At 36.8% G+C, this 22,071-nt stretch overlaps 1 protein-coding gene and 1 long non-coding RNA gene across 4 annotated transcripts in view; one reads left to right on the top strand and one right to left on the bottom strand.

The window, feature by feature from the left end:
* The first annotated feature begins 60 nt into the window (after window positions 1-60).
* On the top strand, window positions 61-4,246 carry LOC124426044 (cyclic AMP-dependent transcription factor ATF-2). Its single transcript, XM_046967308.1, has 7 exons — window positions 61-393; window positions 495-588; window positions 696-844; window positions 905-1,236; window positions 1,356-1,596; window positions 1,708-2,056; window positions 2,200-4,246. The coding sequence occupies exons 1-7, from the start codon at window positions 343-345 to the stop codon at window positions 2,652-2,654; spliced, it is 1,671 nt and encodes a 556-aa protein (XP_046823264.1). The 5' UTR covers window positions 61-342; the 3' UTR covers window positions 2,655-4,246.
* Window positions 4,050-22,071, bottom strand: part of LOC124426105 — a 67,347-nt gene continuing 49,325 nt past the window's right edge. For 2 of the 3 annotated variants that reach the window (XR_006942651.1, XR_006942661.1), the window contains one exon: window positions 4,050-12,909. This is a non-coding gene — a long non-coding RNA (uncharacterized LOC124426105). The remainder of the gene's footprint in view (window positions 12,910-22,071) is intronic. The other variant, XR_006942665.1, reaches the window with a different exon arrangement.

Raw genomic sequence — 22,071 nt, forward strand, 5'->3', positions numbered from 1 at the left:
TTGTCTTTTATAGATACCAGGTGGCAGCACGATGATGTTTGCTATAGTGTATTTAAAAATGATCATAACTTAACCGCTACAGTAAACTGTCAAAAAGGTTAACATCGTTCGTCCAAGTTCCCATTGTCGAATGTGCTATAATAATTTTCATTACGTTCGTATTCGCGTGTTCACGACAATGTATATGATTTTGAATGAAAGAATAATTGACGTACCTTCAACGATAATCATTGTTATTCGTTATAGACATATCTTTGTACCACCTGTAAATTGTAGAATTGTTTGAAATCTTACAATTGAAGACTCTGTTTGAGTAGAATAAGAAAAGTAATAGTAATAATTATGAGCGATGTTCAAAAACTTTTTGCTTGCACGTCATCAGGCTGCAATATGGTAAGTTGATTGGAAACTCCAAAGGCAATTACTTAAATGTAAATGCTAGAAATAGTATCAATTAAATTTCCTTACTTTTTCTTCTATCTATCTTCTATTAGAGTTTCACCGATGAGGATCACTTAGCAATTCATAGAAAGAAGCATGACATGGTGTTGAATCTTGAAAACAATGGAAAAAATACTGGATTTGTAGGTAAAGGTTTTAATGTCTTTTGACTCATGCATGATAGATTGCATTATATCAGACATACCAATGAACAATATGATATATTGGCATTAATGTTTTTCTGGTATATGTAGCTGATCAAACACCGACTCCAACTAGATTCATTCGCAATTGCGAGGAAGTGGGATTGTTTCAAGATTTACAAAATGTTAATCCTTTCGAAGAGACTTTTCGAAGAGCTGTGGAAGCAAGAAACACTGGAACGCTTACTGTACCAGGAGAGGTAAAAGAATTCTTAGAGTATTAAAAATATTCTAAACGACGCAATGGTATTAATTTTTAGGTGGGAAGTACGGACGACACGTTGCATACTCCTCACATATTTCCACATATCGCAGATGTATTGTCGGATGGTACTCACATTCTTTCTGAAACTAACCAAGAATGTTCTACTTCTATAGCGGTCATAGACAAAACCACGTCTAATGAGAGATCTTCCGTGGAAACGCAAACTTGTTCGGACTTAAATTTACATTTAAACGAGTCTCATCTTATGAAGGAGAATACACTAACGTCTTCCAAGACCACGGCTCTCCACGCAGAAAGTATTGTTCTGCAACATTTGAACGTGTCTGTCACTCCTAAAAAAATACCTCTACAGTCTTCTTCGAAATTGTAAGAAACTACTCGTTAACGAAACCTTTTCTTTCTTTTTTTTTTTTTTTTTTTTTTTTATTCTATGATATAAAGCCGCGCATGATTAATAATGCTATTAATTGGAACATTTGATAAAGATCTATAAATGGGGAAGAGGTTGAATTACTGTTGAAAACAGCGGATGGTAAATTGATGCAACTTTCTGCCAATCCAATATGCGAATCCTCCCAAGCGACTAGCTTGACACCTTCCCAGGTTTCTACCATCGAACACACGAGACAACAAAGCGTACTAGTGAGATCTGAATTTCCACGAAACATGGTACCAGTTATAGAACCAAATAAAGCTCTACCTTCCAAAATGACTTTTGCAAAAATGGTAAACGCATTATTCTTTTCTTTTTTTTTTTTCCTTCCTTGCTAATAAAAACAAACAAACGTATGAATCAATGTCAATCAATCGTATTAATAAAGTTTTATTTGAATACAGAAATTGCAACAGGTCCTAACGAAGAAGGTAAACGCCGTCGAAATTGAAAAATCTCCCGAAACAATAATAAAACGGGATAACAATCAGTCTTATGAAAAGGAAAATCCAAATGGGAACGTCGATCAGCATAAAAAGAAGGAACTTCTCGAACGTAATCGTGCCAGTTCGATGCGTGCCAGAGCGAAACGAAAAGCTTGGATCCAACATTTACAAAAAACCGTGACTAACGTTAACGAAGCTAATGCAGCTTTGCAATTGGAAGTAAAAGCTTTGCGTAACGAGTTGACGAGATTGAAGACTCTCTTATTAGCTCACAAGGATTGTCCAATAACGAAAGAGATGGAAAAAGGTATCGAGAGATTGGGGAGAAAACAAAAAATAAAAACTTTCAATTTCAATTATAATCTATCAATCTCAATGGCTTATTTTTAATAATTAAGAAGGTGTTCCTTTTTCTTTTTTTTTTTTTTTTTCTTTTTACATTTTATTCAGGCAATAGCGTAGTATTAGGAACTAAAATAATATCGGTGAATGCCGATTCGATTGATACCACGGGATCAACTAATAATACTCCTACGATAAAAACTTTGACAACTTTTGTTCCTGATGTGTCAACAAAAAAATCGACCTCGACGACAACAACGAAAAATCCAATAATATTGCCGAAGGTCGTCGAACGTCCCGTAACAACGACTCCCATTATTACCAGCGGAACTATCGTCAAAAATATCCCTGCCATTAAGTTAGTCGAGGTGACACATTTCATAGCGGAAAAGGATAACGAGGCGAAACAACAGCAACAAATCATGATCGTTCAAAGTCCAACTATTAGGAGATCGGATGAGTCGATGCAGCCAAGAAGAAAGATTATACGATTGAATCCTAATTACGAGATTAGACAGGCCTCGTCGAAAACGACGACGATGACGACAACGACGACGACGTGAAAATCTTAACGAACTTTTTCTCTTTTCTTTTCGCTTCATTTTCAATCTTTACTTTTTTTTTTTTTTTTTTCCTTTACAAATTCCAAAGCTATTCATTATTATTTTAAGTCAATTCTCGCGAGGTGGGAGAGAGGAGGAACAAGAAACGCGTTATGCACATATATATATATATATAAACTTTGTATATAATATTTACTTAGATTATTAAATTAACATCAAGAGACTTTCTCTTATCGTTATTAGAGAGTATATTATTATATAAACACACAAGTGTGCCTGAACTCAAGTCTTGTAAATATTTTAACTGTGCATCTCTATTATAGCCTGGTAGCGTAGAAGGGCTTGTTAACTATTGAGATTTCTTACCTGTGTTGTAACAACAAAATCACTCATGCGAAATCGGAAGCCAACTGCTGCTAAATAGAAATTCTCTCTCTCTCTCTCTCTCTCTAGAGAGAGAGAGAGAGAGAGAAACGTGAAGGAGCACATAGACATATAAATATAGATATTATATATAATATATATATATATAAGTATTTTTTTTATACACATTTATTTATTATAAATAAAATATATTACAGACATCGTTTCAAAGGTTCGTCATATTTTATTTATTATTAAATCCTCTTAACCTATAATAACAAGGACAATAATAATAATAATAATAATGATAATGGAACAAAGTAATAGTAATAAAGGTAGTAAGAAAAAGTTTACAACGATCTAAAAAATTCCTTGTTAACGATGACATTTAGTAACAAATCTTATTGACAAAGGTACCAGAGAGACAACGAAATTTATTAAGTAAGCATCAAGAAGTGAAACAGAAAGAGAGAAACACAATCTGCGTATCTATTCTCTCTCTTTATATAGTTTTAAGGGAACATCGTTCATTTCGTTGAAACTTTGCAAATCGCTTGTTAATAAGTATGATAAGTACGACTAAATGTATTTCAAAAGTTTTACTTTCAGATAAATAACGTATAAGCGTTTAGAAGGACAAAGAGAATAAGGTACTTTATTATTGTTAAGTTAAAGTTATCGAATGATAAGAAGTGAAAAGAAAAGGACGAAGTTAACACGTAAGAGAGAGAGAGAGAATATGTCTCTCTTTTTTCTTGCTAACTATATCTAACTTTGTCCTTCTTCTTGCGTGTGTGTGTGTGTGTCTTCCTTCGTCCGATAGACAACGACGACGAGCAGGAAGACACGAAGCACGCGCATGGCGCCATTTTAGAAAGAGAAGAGAAAGAGAGAGAGAGAGAAAGCAAACAAGCAAGCAGAGCAGTCCCCTTCGAATTTCTCTCTTCACGATGATTCTGTGACCCTCGGGCCCTTATCAGTTCTCCGTCCAGTCGTTTAACGATTGTACACCGGACAGGAGAATGATAAGGGGCTTTGGGCACGCGTTTTATTTTCCAAACCAACCGCAAGACATAAAAACCAGAAAGAACCAAAGCTGCACGTGTGTGAGTCAGTCTTTCTCTCTCATCGACGACGACACGACGAATTTGTGTCATCCATCCACCATTCGTCTCATCCTCTTGTTGGAACCTGTAAAAAAGAAGAAAAAGAAAAAAAAAAAAAAAGAACGACAAAATCTAATTATCGTACAACATTCTGATGGATTCAATTATTATTATTTTTCTTTTGTTTTCTTTTTGCAAAGAATACGATCTTAATTTCTTTTCTTTCTTTCTCTCTCTCTCTCTCTCTCTCTCTCTCTCTCTCTCTCTTTCTTAGGAGATGGGAGGAAACTACTATCTTGTTATTAAAAATTTTTTGCATTCGAAGGACAATTTCAAGAGGAACAAAGTGATTTTCTCTCTTCCTTTCTCTCTCTCTCTCTCTTTCCTTCATCTTCCCTTAACGATATATTATTAACGTGACTCATGTCGAAGCACAAGGGACCAACTGAGAGAGAGAGAGAGAGAAAGAGACATCGTATTATCGGTTACTTTGTAAATATTGTCAATGTCTTTCTTATACACAGATAAGACGCATAGCCGATAACAGTAAACAAACAGACGTATCGTACATTTACGTACGTAACGTGTATTCGAATTTCAGGAAATTCTCCCTTTAACATACAATCAAACAATGTACATAACCTATGTAACATTTCTCTCACTCTCTCTCTCTCTCTCTCTTTTGAAAACGATATAGTTAGGTCGCCATGGGTCAGTCGTACGAAAATAGAACGGGTGCAGGTGCCCGAATTTTACATCCCTGGAATATATATACACACACAAGTTGAACGTGCGTGTATATGTATGTGTGTGTGAGAGAGAGAGCGAGAAAGCGAATGAGAAGAAACTTGTAGGAATCTCGTGAAAATTTAATACGACCTAGTCAACAATTAACAGTAGCAATAATAATATTAGTAATGATTGTCGTCTAATAGTAATAGTACTACCAATAATAGTACCTGTAACAGATACATCAAAGAGAGTACACACCATTGTTCGTAGAAATATCAAAAACAAAGATCGGTAAAATGGTATTATTCAGCATGAATCTTATCGTAAAGGACACCACCATTACCATCACTATCACTGACCACCACCACTACCAGCACTATCACCACCGGTACTAGTTTATAAGCAATGTTGTCCCTGGTTTAAAGCGATAAACGTGATTCGAAACGTGACGTCATTCACTCGTGAAATATCTCTTGTCGAAAATCTATAATGAGTGTACACGAGTAAAACGATGATCCGTACGGTTCTCTCTCTCTCTCTCTCTCTCTCTGCCTGTAAAAATACTGAAATCGACTGACCTTATTTTTTATAACCGTACGAAATCTTAAAATGGCGAACTCGATAGGTATAAGTAGGTACGTAACGTTTGCGAAAAATCTCTTTCTTAATTACAGAATAAAAGAATGAAAAGGACCGAGAGATATAGAAAAGTTCTTATCGAAAATCGATTTCCTCTTGATTTTCGAGAATATTTTTCGGCCAATATTCTTTTCTTTCTTTCTTTTACTATCGGCGAAGAACTTAAGGAACAAAAGCTTCGAAAATTTTTGGCTCATACTGTACAAGATATATCGAATGTTTTTAAACGATATTTTCGATAGATTTCGGAAAGAGAGAAAAGGAGAAAATTCGTTCGATTCTACAGAGAGACAAAACGCGATCGTTTTTGCGAGACATTGTAAATCATGTTGATCTATGGAGGGAGCAGGGGAAGGGAAACGGTTTCGAGGATAGAGAAAGAGAGAGAAAGTTACGAATCATCCGGTAAAAGATCAGGAAAAACGTTTTTCAAAGGGAATATTACAAACGTTAGTCGTTATACGATAGGATATATATCGGTACAAACGATTATTCGAAACAGTCCAGTGCTCATTCGAAAAGCTCAAAGAGTGCAGTATAGTATCATTTTTTCTCTTTCTCTCCCTAACGGTCTTTCGGACAAGAGAACATCGCTTTTTACGAAGAGATACTCCCTCCCTCCCTTCGATCCCCTTCGTGGCAATAACACAGAGGGAAAACTCGTTGTAGACGAGTCAAACCAAACCTCCTATCGGCCGATAAACACGCACGAAATCGTCAAACGTATCTCTTTATCTCTTTCTTTCTCTCTCTCTTCTCTCTCTATCTCTCATCTCGTCATGTCGAATTCGAGATCAGAAAACGAGAAAAGTTTCGCGCACACAGAGAGAGAGAGAGAGAGAGAATCCATTTTCAAAATGATGAAATTTAACGATCTAAACGACCTAATAATAATAATAGTAACAATAATAATAACAGTAGTAATGAAACAGAGAAAAATGAATATCAATAACCATTACGATTTATGACCAACAATTACATATCTATCCGGTAAGCGTATATTCGTTTGTTACCAACCAAGCAACGTGGTTACAAAAACCAATAATATTCTAACTTTTTTCTAATCTGTATATACGTATATATCCTTCCTCTCTCTCTCTCTCTCTCTCTCTTTGAAATATGCTAAAGAATAATAAATCGTGTAATAGTAATTTAGAAATGGTCTATTTAATTATTTAGAAGATATATTAGAGCGTAAAACGCGTATATACGGATGAATAATTCGATCTCATTATTGTGCGAGCTACGTAAAGTATTGGAAAAAGGAAATGGAGGCGAGAAATGTGCGAAGCGTTCTTCGAGAGAAAAAGAAAAAAAAAAAGAAAAAAAAAGAGAAAAAAAAGAGAAAAAAAAACAAAGAAAGAAAGAAAGAAAGGAAGAGAATAAATAAGTAAACGCAAAAGAAGGAAAGAAAAAAAAAGAAAGAAAGAAAAACAGAAAAAGTTGACTCTCATCGAGAGAGAGAGAGAGAACGTAGTCGTGTCGTCGCGTCTTCTAACGATGTTTCCGACGTAAACGTTCGTCGGGGGCGGTAACCGGCTTATCTCCTTCTCGGAAACCGCCAAGAAGCTGCCACCAACCCGCCCTACCAACCCTTCCACTACCACCATCGTTCTTTCTCTACTTTTCCTACCCTTACCAACACTCTTATGCATTCTTTTGCTTTGCAACTGAAAGGTAAAACCATTGAAAGAGAGAGAGAGAGGGAGAGAGAGGGGCTCGCGCACGAATAACTCACGTGATCCTTTTTTTCCTTGTTGTTGTTTCCTTCACAGTCTTTCTCTCATTTCCAACGTATTTTTCATTCTGCTTGTGTCTCTCTCCTCTCTCTCTCTCTCTCTCTCTCTCTCTCTCTCTCTCTCTCTCTTTTCTCCTCCCTTCTCTTACTTCGTAAAAGAGAGAAAAATAATCACGCGTTTTCCTAATTCAAAAGAACGAGTTTCGTGGCTCGTGTATCACCGCGATACGAACCTTCTTATCTTCTCTCTCTTTCTCTCACACTCACTCTATGTTTCTCCTTCTTTCTCTCTATTTCTTTCTCGCTCCCACAGAGAGCCAATTTCCGTGGCAATACATCGAGGAAACGTTAGGCGAGGGAGACGAAGAACCACCACCATCGACCGACTATATTTATACCCAACGTCGAGAAAAGCCGCGTCTCAAACCACCCCTCCTCCTCCTTCTTTGCCATCTCTTCTACTCTCCCACCCTCCCCTTTCCTACTACCGTCTCCTCGCTCTTTCTCACCGCTTCTCTCTCTCTACACTCTTCTCCTTCTTTCAACCGCACCGTTCTCGTCCTGCTTCGCGATTCGCACCATGAAATTCTTCTCGTCTCGAGAAAACAGCTCCTGAAAGGTGAGTGAGAAAGAGAGACCACCCAGCGCACCTTCTCTTCTTTTTTTTCTTTTTATCGATCTACACATAAATCCATCTATCTACACCTATCTATATGTCCGTCCGGTCTTCTCTTTTTTACTCCACACACACACACACACAGACACGTTTCCATTCCTTTTTACTATTTTCGATCGGTTCGAATGAATATTCTCTACACTGCACAGCAAACTACACTATCGGAATTGATCGAACAATACAAAGTTCATGTTTTTCCTTGAATAATAATATCCTCTCTATCCGTATTTCATTTATTGTCTGTCGAAAACTGGACTAAATTTTATCTAATTTCGAAATGGTTATCGCTCTTAATTACAAAAAAAAAAAAAAAATAAAAAAAAAAGAAAGAAGGAAAAATATAACCTCCAAAAAAAAAAAAAGAAAGAAACAAAAAAGAAGTGAAAGAAACCATGCGCGAGATTAAAAACTTCGTTTTCTTTTTTTTTTTTTTCTTTTTCTTTTACCGATAATACCCGTCTAATATAATGCAATGATATAAAAAAAAATGTCTCATAAAGAGGCCGAGGTTAAGTATGAGATACATATACCTTTTACACCACATAAAACTTTCAACTTCTTCAAGAATTACTATATATATATATATATATATATATATATAGGGTGTACGAGAAATATTCGTATCAATTCGTATACACTCGAGTGGTACCGAGAATGGTGGCACGAGACCGGATAAAAGAACAGCGATACCGAATAGAGCGAACGAACGAACGAACGAACGAACAAGAGAGAGATGGAGGAAGCAAATACGCGAGGCGTTAGCCTTGAGACGCCGCGGTTCGTTTCTCTTCCTTTTATTTTTACATTCGAGCCGAAACACAAACGCCGATGAGGAGACGAAGACGTGCTGCCTGCTGCTGTGCTGCGGCTGCTGTTACTATACTCTCGCGCTCTGTCGACTTTCTTGTTAGAAAAAGCTCTCTTCCATGAAAGCGAGACAGAGACAAATAGAGAGACATAGAGAGAGACAGAGAGAGAGAGAGAGAGAGAGAGAGAGAAAGGGAGGAAAAGAGAAACGTGCTTATTCTGTAAGAAGAGAGCTTCGTTAGTTTGTCGACAAAAATGATTTTTTTTTCTCTCACTCGTTTCGTGTCTCACCGTGTATTCTTCTTCTTCTTTTCCGTTCTTTTCTTTCTTTCTTCCCTTCTTCTTTTTTTCACACTTTCCGATCCTTCAAAAATATATATCTAGATATGTATCTGTGTAAGTATATCTTTTATCGGGTTCGCGCGGTAAGAAATCTCAACACTGAAAGTGATATGTTCCAATCTCGTTCTACACGAAGAAAATATTACACAGGTTACCAACTAACAGAAAATATATATATATAAATATACATATATATATATATATATATACTCCAGGTACACATTTGTAAGAAAAATCTGACGACGACTAAGTTGACGACGAACAGAAAAAGGAGAAGAAAGAGGAGGAGAAACGTCCATCCGTCCAATAGCGAACGGAATAATTATGCAAATTTATTCTCCCTGCGCCAGTAATCCAAATTCGCGAAGCTCGAAGAAGAAAGAAGACGGTTGAAAGAGTGTGTTTGAGAAAGAGAGAGAGAGAGAGAGAGAGAGAGAGAGAGAGAGAGAAAATGGGAATTGAAGAGAGACATTTTCAGATCTCCCTTAGAGGGGTGAGGGGGGAAGAAACTTTTCAGTCACATGGCGAGTGCGCGCGCGAATACAAAAGTAGATGGAGAAAGAAAATAGAGAATAAGAGATGAAGGAAATAAGAGAGAAAGAAAGAGAAAAGAGAAAAGCCGGCGTCGATCGATCTCAGTCGCCGAAAATACGCGACAAGATGTACCAATGACGACCATATTTCTCTCTCTCTCTCTCTCTCTCTCTCTCTCTCTCTCTCTCTCTCTCTTTTTCTAATTCTTTCAACCAATTTTGCATAACTAAGCTACAATATTATACGGAATAAAAATTGTAGTCACGATAAAACTCTCTCTCTCTCTCTCTCTTTCTCTCTTTTGTTGTCTCTTCTTTCGCCAATGATTACACAACGTAATATGAAGAGAGAGAGAGAGAGAGAGAGAGAGAGAGAGAGAGAGAAAGGGAAAGAAGAAAAAAAGAAAAAGCCCGCGAAAATGATCGTGACTCTTTTTAACTCTTACCGAACAAAATCGATTAATCGATTGTAACCGAGGAAAGCGTCTATAATTCGATGTAGAGATAGTCTTATCGGGAGGATTACGTAAGCACACGCAGGTACATACACATATAACACACGCGAAATAAAACAAAAAAGAAAAAAAAAAGAAACAAAAAGAAACAAGAAAAAAAAAAAGAAAATAAAGAGAGAAAAGAAAAAAAAAATCGCGCCTATTATTTCCAACGGGAATAATAGAAATACAGAGAAAGCTGCTTCTGGTGCTTACTTGTTTTCTGCTAAGGTAAAAATATTATTTTCTCGAAGATTTCTTTTTGTTACGGTCGATCGCACAAGAGGAACAAAAACGCACAGAAAGAGAGCGGAATTTTAATATCTTGAAGATATACCGGACGCGATCGAAAGTATCATAGAACATACAAAAAAGAGAGAAAGAGATGATGGATAGAGATATATATATATATATATATATATATATATATAGAGATAGATATAGATAGAGAGAGAGAGAGATAGAAATAATTTCCGAGAAAACACGAAATACGACGAAGTTATACGGAGGAGGTTCGGCGCGCAACTAACTCGCTCGTTCGCCTTCGCCCGGCTTCAAGCACTGCCGTGTGCTACTTGGTGGGGGGTCAGCTTCTATCCTCCCCACTCCAGCATCACCATCATCATTGCCACCGACACTACCCCACTACCGCGCCACTACCACTTCTCTTCATCATCATTCTATTGCGACGCGCGTGCCCTCTACGCGCCATCTTTGAACACGTCCTACTCTCTACGTCTTCTTTCTATTATTATAGTCCTTTTTTCCCTAACGGTCACTCACTCACTCACTCTCTCTCTCTCTCTCTCTCTCTCTCTCTTTCTTGCTTTTTTCTTTCTTCTTTTCCTTTCATCTTTCTTCTCGTACGAGCTTATGCTTTCTAACCCATCCTTTTTACCGTTTTCTCTCTCTCTCTTTCTCTGTCCGTCTGTCTCTCTCTCTCTTTCTCGTGTCCTCTAGAAAACGTAAGAGAAGAGAATGGGAGGAGAGGGAAGGGAAGGGAAAAGAAGAGTAGGGCGCAACACGAAGGGACGTGAATAAAGAAAGACGGAGAGGAGGAAGAAGAAGAAAAGTGAGTGCAGGACTTTAGACGCAAAGAGAGAGAGAGAGAGAGAGAGAGAGGGAGAGAGAATGGTGGGATAGGGGACGGAAGGGGCAACCCCGTGTCGTAAGAATTTCGCAGGACCCTCGTAGTTCTCGTCTTCTTACCCCTCCATCTATTTCTACCCATTCCGCCTCATATACAACCACCAGTCCTTCTAGTTCTTCTCCTGAGCATCGAGAGAAAACCTGGAGAGCTGTAAACCAAGCCAAAAGGTACTTACTACTATATATATATATATATATATATGTGTGTGTGTATGTGTGTGTGTTCTAAAAAAAAAAAAAAAGATCCATGCGAATATTCTAATCCACCACGTCGTACATGAAATTTAATTTACGAAAAGTAATGAAATTAAATACGCTATATATATATATGTATGTAACGAAATCTGTATAAATTTCTTTTCAAAGAAGACGTAAGTACGTATGTACTTACGGACGTGCCATCGATCCTATTTCCCCAAACTAAAATATGACGAAGAAGAAGAAGAAGAAGAAAGTTGGCAGAGTCTTTATTCGTAGAGGAAAGAGGTTTCCTCTCAGCGAAGGAGAGAGAGAGAGAGAGAGAGAGAGAGAGAGAGAGAAATGCAAGAAAAATTTATAAGACAATTTCGTTGAGTTAGAAGAAAGAAAAAGAAGAAAAAGAGGGCTCTCTCTCTCTCTCTCTCTGCGTTGAGTTAAAACATCTCAGCGAGGTAAAAAGTCAAACGAAAGCTCGTCGGAGTTGTTACCAACGCCTCGACTATAAAATGAGCGAGATAGAGAGAGAAAGAGAGAGAGAGAGAGAGAGAGAGAGAGAGAGAGAAAGAAGACCGATATCAGAGCAAAAGGAGCAAGGGGTTGGTCCTGGCGTTAGCACCAAATTAATTCTTCCAACGGAGGGAAAGAGAAAGAAAGAGAAACAGAGAGAAAGAGAGAGAGAGAGAGAGAGGGAGAGGAAGGGAGGGAAAAAGGAGGACGGGGATTCTCCATTACCGAGCAAAGAGTGAGACGAGCATGCCCGTAAAGTGCGAACCGTCTTAAGAAGAATTCTCAGGTACGTTTGTCTCGCTAAAACTCCAACTACTACTACTACTACCACTATCTACTATCTACTATCACCATCACCACCACCGACACCCTCTCTCCATCTAGTTTTCTTTTTCTCTTTTTAAGAATTACTACAGCTAGAGACAGCCTTACGATTTACGAGACGAACGAATCCGGCAAAGTCGGTGTTCTCAGACTTAACGTTCATTCCGTGAGAGGGACTGTAACACAAAAAATGATTTGTCCGATTTTTCCAGAAAAAATTTGATATATATATCTTCAAAATTACGTGATGCCTCTGTACTTCTTTTTATTCGTCTTTCTTTCTTCTCTTTTCTTTTGATAATTCTTTTTTTTTTTTTTTTCTTTTTTCAAAACACTTCCGTTCAAGTTGAGTTCTCAGATTGAGATTAAGGGAGAGGAAAGAACTCAAAACGAAAGAGATAGATAAATAGATAAATAGATAGAATGAAAAAGGAAAGAGGAAGGAAAATATGTATGTCTGCTGCCGATAGTTTGCACGTGTTCGCACAAAAGACCGACTTCCAAGTACTCGATGGTATTCCTTCGATTCTTCAACTATGGTCATGGCCTGACTGATCCGTAACTGTAACCTTCAGGTCCATGTCGGTCAGTTCAAGTCATCTTCTTTTCTTTTCTTTTCTTCTTCTTCTTCTTCTTCTTCTCGAGTTCTGCAAGGAAAAGAAACGTTTTGTTAGAACAGACAGAAAAATATAAGAGAAAGGTGATGGTACTACTTGAAATAAGATAGAAATTCCAGAATAATGGGAGAAAAGAGAAAAGACCTTCTCTCTTTCTTTCTTTCTTTCTTTCTTTCTTTATTTCTCTCTCTCTCTCTCTCTCTCTCTCTCTATCTATCTATCTCTCTCTCTCTTTCATAATAATTGCAAAAGTGAGAGGTTTTTAATTTCGTACTAATAGCTTTCCATCGACTAAGTGAAAAGAAGGAAGGAGTTATAATCCACGACGAGAAGGATGACCTTCTTCTCCATCTATCCATCCACCTATCCATCTCTCTCTCTTCTTCCATCGATGGAAAGATCTTAGCAAGACACCATTTTTGTCTCGCACCGACGCTTACGTACTTACATACGTCCTCGGCGAACTTTCGCGATCTCTCGTTTATGACCAAAAATATATACTTCGACCTGAAACTCCATAACATTTATTTATATTAACTAGAAAAATAGAGAATTCGAAGTAAATATAGTAAGGACATCGAGCGGATAATAGTAATAGTGATGGTAATAGTCCATTGATTGGCGTTCAAAGGACTTTTTATCTCAATGGACTTGTAGTAAATATACGTTTAACTTGTTCTATTCGAAGAAAAGAAAAGAAAAGAAAAGAAAAGAAAAAAAAAAAAATAAATAAATAAATAAAAAAGGAAGAACCCTCGAATTCCAAAAGAAAGTAACACTGACTGAGATAAAACCTTGAATTCACCATGGAAATGCCTAATCGTACAAGAGGGTCATCAATCGTGTAATAGTATTTAACTAAATATAATTTTCGATCATGTAAATAATAATTTAATTGTCTATCACTAAAACGGATTATGAGTTAACAATTAAAAGTACTACTTAGTACTTTTCGTTTAGCCTTCGTATTCTACTACTATTATTCCCTCCTCCTCCTATCTTTCGTCTTGGAATGAACCGAATCCTAAACAGTATCTTTACTAAACTATCCGCATGAGTCTCTCAATTTCTCTATCTCTCTTTCTCTTTTTCCAACAGAATAGAATCATTTTCCATGGTGACTAAAGAGAGAAAGAGAGAAAGAAGCGGGTCGCAGCTAAAGCGTAGGAGAGGGTCAAGGTTACTGCTTTCGAGACCCCATATGCGCCCTGCACGTGTTCTCTCACCATATCCTCTCCCTTCCACCCTCTCTTTCTTTTTTTCTTTTTTCCTTTCCTTTCGTCCATTCCTCTTTCACCCTCTTTATTTTTCTCTTCTAGTTCCCTCCTCATCCCTCAGAAACCATCCACATGTACGAGGGAAGAGAAAGAGATAGATAGATAGAGAGAGAGAGAGAGAAAGAGATAAAGCGGTTGTTTCATGGACGATCCCTCTCTCCCTCCTGCCCACCAAGCCGACCCATCCTTTTCTATTTACACGACCGTGCGATATTCTCTCTCTCTCTCTCTTTCTCCAGAGATTTCCAATGACCCGACCGTTTTGATTATCCATCCTGGTGGGACAACTTCGAACGGACATCCTGTGTGGATTTAATGGCGAAAGAACGCAAACCCCAATCCCAAACCCACCAAACAGATCACTTTTATAGAAAATGATCTACGTGCTCGTTAAAACTTTTCCTAAAAGTATTACTTTATATATATATATATATACACGCGCACACACACACACACGTACGTATATATATTTATTTATTTATTGTATTTGTGATAATGGATTTAACCGAATGAGAAAAAAATCGATAATATATACCTTGAATATCTAAGAATTTATATACATACATATATATATATACACACATATACACATTTATTTAAATAAAATCTGCAATCTTATCTTTTTTCCTTTTTTACGAATTATTTTCTTCGTCCATTCTAGCAATCTCATCGTTCTCTCTCAAGGGGAATACGAATTTTGTAGCTAATGACGCGCGGATTTGGTAATCCCGAGACGACGACGACGACGACGACGTTGTCGCCATTGCTCTGATTACGGTAAGAACCGAAGGAGATGATAACGATAATACCGATTTCCCAAGTCGATACGATAATGAGAGCCCTCGCCCTTCTTATGGCTTTTCGCACCATTGAAACGCCTTCGTCGTTTTATAATATCGAAGAAGACAAAAACTTCGAGATCATTTACTTCCGTAGGAGATAATATATTTCGAAGAAGATATCTATACTTCCTGATAAGAAAATGATAAGAAAAAATACAACCGAGAGATTTATAATTATTATATGTGATATAATACTTCCCTCCCTCAGCCCTATTCCTTGAGTGTAAAAATTCCTAAACTCGTTGTTTTACGATCGGTAAAAGAAAAAGAAGAAGGTCTTAGTCGAAAAAAATCTTTAGAGAAAAAAGAAAAGAATATTGATAAATCAATATGAATCATTTAAGATAGATATATATATCGAATTTTTCTTTAGGTAAATCGCAAAAAAAAAAAAAAACAGAAAAAAAAGATTAATCAATGTAACTGAGAGAATATATCTCGTATCACTTCACATTTTTATCTCCTCCTTATTTTTTTTTTTTTTTTTTATTATCCACGTTCCCCACGAATTAGTTGAAAGTAGAACAAGAAGATAGAGACATAGAGAGAGAGACAGAGAGAGAGAGAGAGAGAGAGATAGAGAGAAAGAGAAGGAGAAGGAGGAGGAGGAGGAGGAGGAGGAGGAGTGGAATCGAAAGGGCCGATAATTCTGAACCCGTCGAGTTGACGTATTTGCGCGTGATGTCACAGTACATTCGAAAAGATAAAAGGGTTCTCTTTCCCTTTCTCCGTCCTTCTCTCTCTCTCTCTCTCTCTCTCTCTCTCTCTCTCTCTCTCTCTCTCTATCTCTGCTTCTCCTCCTCTTCATCGTTTGTAGAACGTGGTTGGGTTGAAGAGGTGGCCCATTGCCCGACGACGATGATACCTTACTCGCATGAAAACGCGCAGATATTCGCGACGCGATGCGACCCGCCGACCCGACCCTTTTCACGTTTCGGGCCCTTTTGCCCTCCTATTCCTCCTCCTCTTCTACCACTCTTCCTCTTATCACCTTTTCCTCTTTTACCTGATACCGTACTGTACTCGATATATCATCTCTTTCCTCCAATCAGTAGATTGAAATTATTGGCTCGGCCCGTCGCACATTACTGTCTAGTTAACAAGATATCGAACCCTCCCTCTCCTCTTCTCTCTCACTCTCACTTCTTCCTCAATCTCATCCTCGTACTTCTCCTTCTTTTTTTTTTCACTTCTTTTTATTCTTTCTTTTTTTTTTTATTGCATTCATACGTTTCATCATTATTCGCAACGATCGAGGTGCGACCGCCTCCTACTTTCCCCTTATTCTCTCTCTCTCTCTCTCTCTCTCTCTCTCTCTCTCTCTTGCGACCGAACACAAAAATAGTACCAATTTTCATCACGCGTTTTTTCTTTTTATTTTCTTCTCTTTTATTATATATATAGATTCCTGTGGAATTTAATTATTCACAATAATGGTGAGGAACGATAGTCTCTACATATTTTCTGTATGTGTCCGTTTTTATTTTCCTTTTTATTAATTTATCGTTCAAACTCCTCCTATCATATTTCTGTTTTATCCTTATGCATATCCGCGAGATCTAATTTTACTTGTGAAGTTCTCGTCGAATAAAAAAAAGATAATAATAACAATAGTAATAATAATAATAATAATAATAATAATAATAATAATAATAATAATAATAAGAAAATAGATGAACGTTTTTTTAGAAACAATGAACATGTTTAATATTTCAGACATATATATACGTCTATTAATATATATATATATATAGATACATACACATAATCGATATATGATCGTCACACACACTGTGTACACTTGTTTTCTTTTTATTTTTTTATTTTTTATACTCATGACGATACACTGTACTTTTATTTATTTATTTATATACATATATATACATACATATTTTTTTTCTAATATTTTTTCATCGTACCATGATCGTCATTTCCAATTTGTCTCGAGGCAAGTCGAGCATCGTCACAAAGGATCTTGCTTGCTCACTCGCGAGAGAGAGAGAGAGAGAGAGAGAGAGAGAGAGAGAGAAGGAGAAGGTCGGATAAATCGATTCTTTTCGCTCTCCTCGCTTTTGCTGCTCTTCTTTCTTTCCTTTTTTCTCTCCTTTTTTTTTTTTTTTTAATCTCTTTTCTTTTTATCTTCTCTTTCCACCGAGACAAATTAACGCTGGAGGCCTCCTTCTCCTCTCCCTTCCAACCCTTCCAAAGTTTTCTCTCTCTCTTTCTTTCTTTCTTTCTTTCTTTCTTTATTTCTTACTCGGTACTACATTTTCTCTGGTCGAAATAACGCCACTATACTACACAACACTGCGTATAACCACGAAAACCGCTCGTAGTAGTTCAGTTTTGCACCAGCTACTAGACCGAGTACGCTAATTAGCATAATTCGCGAGAAAATACGAAATTGCGAAGGAACTTGTAAAGAATCAGCGAAAGAGACGGGAGTTAAGTACTGAATGTTGAAGGACGAAGACGAATAAGAAGAACAAGAAGAAGTGCAACAAGAATAAAAAGAATAAATTCTCACTTTCTCTCTCTCTCTCTCTCTCTCTCTCTACACCCTCTCTCTTTTTTTCCGAGTTCTTTATACGACTATTTTTTTTTGGAATTTTCGAACAAGGTGAGGAAAAAGCTCATACATACATACATATATACATACATATGTACATACATAGAGAAGAAGATCGGTTCTTTTCTTATAGCAAAACAGCTGCTCGAAGAAACTTGGAAGGAGATCGATCCGATAAAAGCGAGAGAGAGAGAGAGAGAGAGAGAGAGAGAGAAGAGATAAAGAAAGAAAAATCTAGCAGAAAGGTTTCACGGTAACCACAAATGCGTATACGTCGGTCGGGAAAACGTTAGAAAGGGGTCAACTAAGGTGACAAGAGTCTGAAAGGGGCCACGAAATGCTAATGAGCGTGCCATTGTATTCGAATGCGATATTATTATGTCGGTTGGCGTCGTCGACTTAAAATTGTTGTGCTCTCCAAGTATTCACACTCCAAGTATTCTTCCTCTCTCTCTCTCTCTCTCTCTCTCTCTCTCTCTCTCTCTCTCTCTCTCTCTCTCTCTCTCTCTCTTTATCCGTCTCGTTTCTTATCAGTTATTTTCGTTCATGGAAGAGGAAAAAAAAGAAAATAAAAAAATATCTATCCTAAACAAAATTATAAAAAAAAGATCGGGCGTTAAGTTCAAAGAAATAAGATCGAATGAAAGATTCGTTTTATTTATTTACCGAGAGAGAGAGAGAGAGAGAGAGATTAGAGTAACGAAGCTGGATTATTGCACGCGCCGTCTGTTTGTCCGTCTCTGTAACTGTTTCTATGTATCTGTTTTTATTTGTTTGTGTATTTGTGCGTCCGTTGGATTGTATACGCTATTCCCTTTTTTCTTTCTTTCTTTCTTTCTTTCTTTTCTCCTAACAGCCCTCAACGGCTAATTGGGAAAATTTTCGAAGAAGCGTGGGGTATTAGTCTCGGCTTCTTTCGTGCTTCACCAATGAAACATCGAACAGCGAACGAACGAACGAACGAATGAAACAGAGAGGAAGAGAGAGAGAGAGAGACAGAGAGAGAAAGTTTCCATTGCGGCGAAACGCTTGTTTCGTAAACTTCCGATTGCAACTTTTCAAATCGTTCTCATTTTATTTCTTTCGTTCGATGTAAGAGACGAGGGGCATCAGAAACATAAATAAATATAAGAGAGGAAGAGAGAGAGAGAGGGAGAACCAAAATGGTAGAAGGAGAAAAATTTTTAATCGGACCTTCGACCCTTTTTAATTCCTCCTCCCACTTTCACCGCTAAAAAACATAATAAATATGTTCTGTGCGATGGATGCCATGTTGACTCGGTAAATTTTCAGATTACGACGCGCGTATAATCGATCGATGTTTATTTCTTCTTTTTCCTTATCAAAAATTCGTAACACTGACGGATTTAACCTTCTCAAGGAGGAGAAGAAGGAATACGAGGAGAATCTGCTGAGCCACCAGTTCCCTCCTCTCATCAACCCCTACTCGCTATTCTCCAATCTCCCGAGGCGTGGTAACAAATTTTTGCAGCTCCCCAAAATCAAAATACAAATTAATTATACACGATACGGCAATATATTTATATTTTATCGCTTCGACTTGTGGTCGGCGATAAATATATCGAAATAAAATTCGATCGCAGTAAAGTTAATTATATTGTAGATATAAACGTATTGTGATATAACGTATCAGAAGATATATAAAATTAAATTAATTATATAATACAAATTATTTGTGATATATATATATATATATATATATATATATATATATATATGTATATATGTGTAAATAAATACACGGCAGTGAAAAAGATTTTATTAGGTTGAAAGAACTGATTATTTCCAATAGATTAAAGAAAGAAGAGAAAAAGAAGAAGAAAAAAAAAAGAATAAGAAAAGTGTAATTAGAAGGAATCTTTCCCTCTTATTGAGGATCGTTCTTGAGAATGGAAAAGTACAGTAAAATGGTATACATCGACGGGAGGATTGGTGGCAGAGGTGAAGGTGGAGGCGGCAACAGGTAAGCCTCACGTAGTTACTAGCTGTTCGCATAAGTTAACGCGAATTCGCATTAGGAATCCGACTAGGAATGCGATTACGTATGTAAATTTGTGTAACGGACACGGATGTCATGGTCACACGTCATTGTGACCCTTCGTATTCTTGTTTATAAGGGGTCAAAGTAAGATCACCCCTTTTCTCCTCCACCTTCATTTCCTCGTACATATTTCAAACGCGCGAGGATGATTATCGCCCTAGGTGATATTTTATTTTTATTTTTTTAACCAATTACTCTTTACTCGAGGGGACTTTTCGCGTTAATTTCTTTTTCTTTTCTTTCTTTCTTTTTTCTTCCCTTCCAATCGTAAAACTACTACGTGCCTAGATGGCTATGTAATTTTTTTGATCCATCTACAAACTTTCGACTCACGCTATATGTGTGTGTATGTACGTGTACATATACATACAAGTATATATATATATATATATATATATATATATATATATATATATAAATATATATATGTATGTATGGATGGAAATTTATACCCAACTATGCTTGGATACACCGTTATCCAATAATATAATCCTCGGCCATCCAATTTCAAGAGTCGAACTTTGTATTTATGTTTGACCTGCTTCTCTCTCTCTCTCTCTTTCTCTTTATCTCTCTTCTAAAAAATAAAACAAAAAATAGAGAAATAATCTTTCGTAGAAGAAAATGTAGGATATGTCGCAGACAAGTTCAATTTTTCTATAATAAATTTAATGGACGAAAAAGAGAGAAAGAGAGAAAGATATATATATATATATATATCCTTGTAAAGCTTTTTGCTTTCTTGATCTAGAAAGAGATAGATAGAGAGAGAGAGAGAGAGAAATAGAGACAAAGGTAGAAAAAGAGAGAGTCCATCGTTGTCGTCGTCGTCGTCGTCGTCGTCGTCGTAATATAGCCAGTGGCGTTAAGTAAACTCTAGAGCCGAATCGCCGCGGTTAATGGATTCAGGAACACTCCTCGGTCCATTCGAGTATGCAAAGCGGAGGCAAAAGCAAACTGAGTCGTGCCACGACCCGATAACACCCTACCTACACCAACGTGACGATTCTTCTTCCTTTCAACCCACCTCTTCCACCCGAGTCCATCTCTCTCTCTCTCTCTCTCTCTCACTTTTCTACTTGCTACGAACTAAAACGAACGTAGGCATTTAACGATCGGATAAACTTTGCCTAATCAGATTACTCCACTTTCGGCTTTCCTCCCTCTTTCTCCTTTCCCCTTATACTTTCCCCTCCCTCCATCACTTTCTTTCTTTCTTTCTCTCTTTTTCGTATCGACCTTTCGAAGACGCTCTCAGAACAAAGTCCGTCTGTTTCGTTTCGTCCTTTCCGAGTCCGTTCCCTCGTTCGGAGTCAGTCGTCACTGCATGCCAGTGTAGAAAAATTATCGTTTCCCACGAACGGAGTCCCTTATCTTATCAATGAAAAAGTTCAAAAGTCTCCCGGAGGTCGGACCAGCAAAATACCTACTACTCGTCGCAATCGGCAAAGTCTAAGGGAAATTTTTCTATTCTCTTTCAACATTTATTACACCCAATAAATCGATGTTACAACTTATAATATATACATACATATATATATATATATATATATATATATATATATATATTGTTTTTTTATATTTGTTCTTACAGATATAATTTCTTTTTAAATTAATTATGAGTTTATTTTAATATAAATTATATAAATAGATGATTATATCGTCACAATAACGAATTCATCGGATTGAAAATAATTAAACGTGATGATATTACGGGTTTCACCTTTTATATATATATATATATATATATATATATATATATATATATATATATATAGATATATATAGATATATATATATAGATATAAATATTACATATATACATATCACCTTGAATAAGACAAAGAACATAGTAATCTACTTAAAACTATTATTCTCTTTGTCTCGAAGATATCAATGAGTTAGCTCTATATCCTCCCACAGTTCACGAATGATAAACATAAAACGTTGTTAAAGAATACACATATATACATACATACATATATATATATACACGACGGAGGAGGAAACTATAATAATAAATATAATGTCACCTTGATATATAACCTTGTAAAAATGTCGTCCAAACGAGGAACGTTTATTTCGGCACGTTTTCTGAGAATTCGAACAAGTCCACGTCACATGTCAGTACATAGTCATAGATAGATACTATATAGAAAAGAAAGAAAGAGAGAAAATGAGGAAGAAAGAACACGTGCTAAGGATAACAGTGTTCCTCATTCAATAATTGTCTTATTTATCTTATTGAATCGCGTGTTCTACTTGACCTAACGCGATAATAATAAAAATAAAAATTATAGAAAAAGAAATAGAAAGAACAAAATGATCGATTGATCATAAAAGAAACACGGAGTAAGATAAGGTCAATGTTTTTGGGACGGTTAGATGACGAGAGAGAGAGTGAGAGGGGGGGGATCGGTTGCCAAGACAACCATAGAGATG

This window comes from Vespa crabro, chromosome 1 (genome assembly GCF_910589235.1).
Source record: "Vespa crabro chromosome 1, iyVesCrab1.2, whole genome shotgun sequence".
Taxonomy (NCBI): domain Eukaryota; kingdom Metazoa; phylum Arthropoda; class Insecta; order Hymenoptera; family Vespidae; genus Vespa; species Vespa crabro.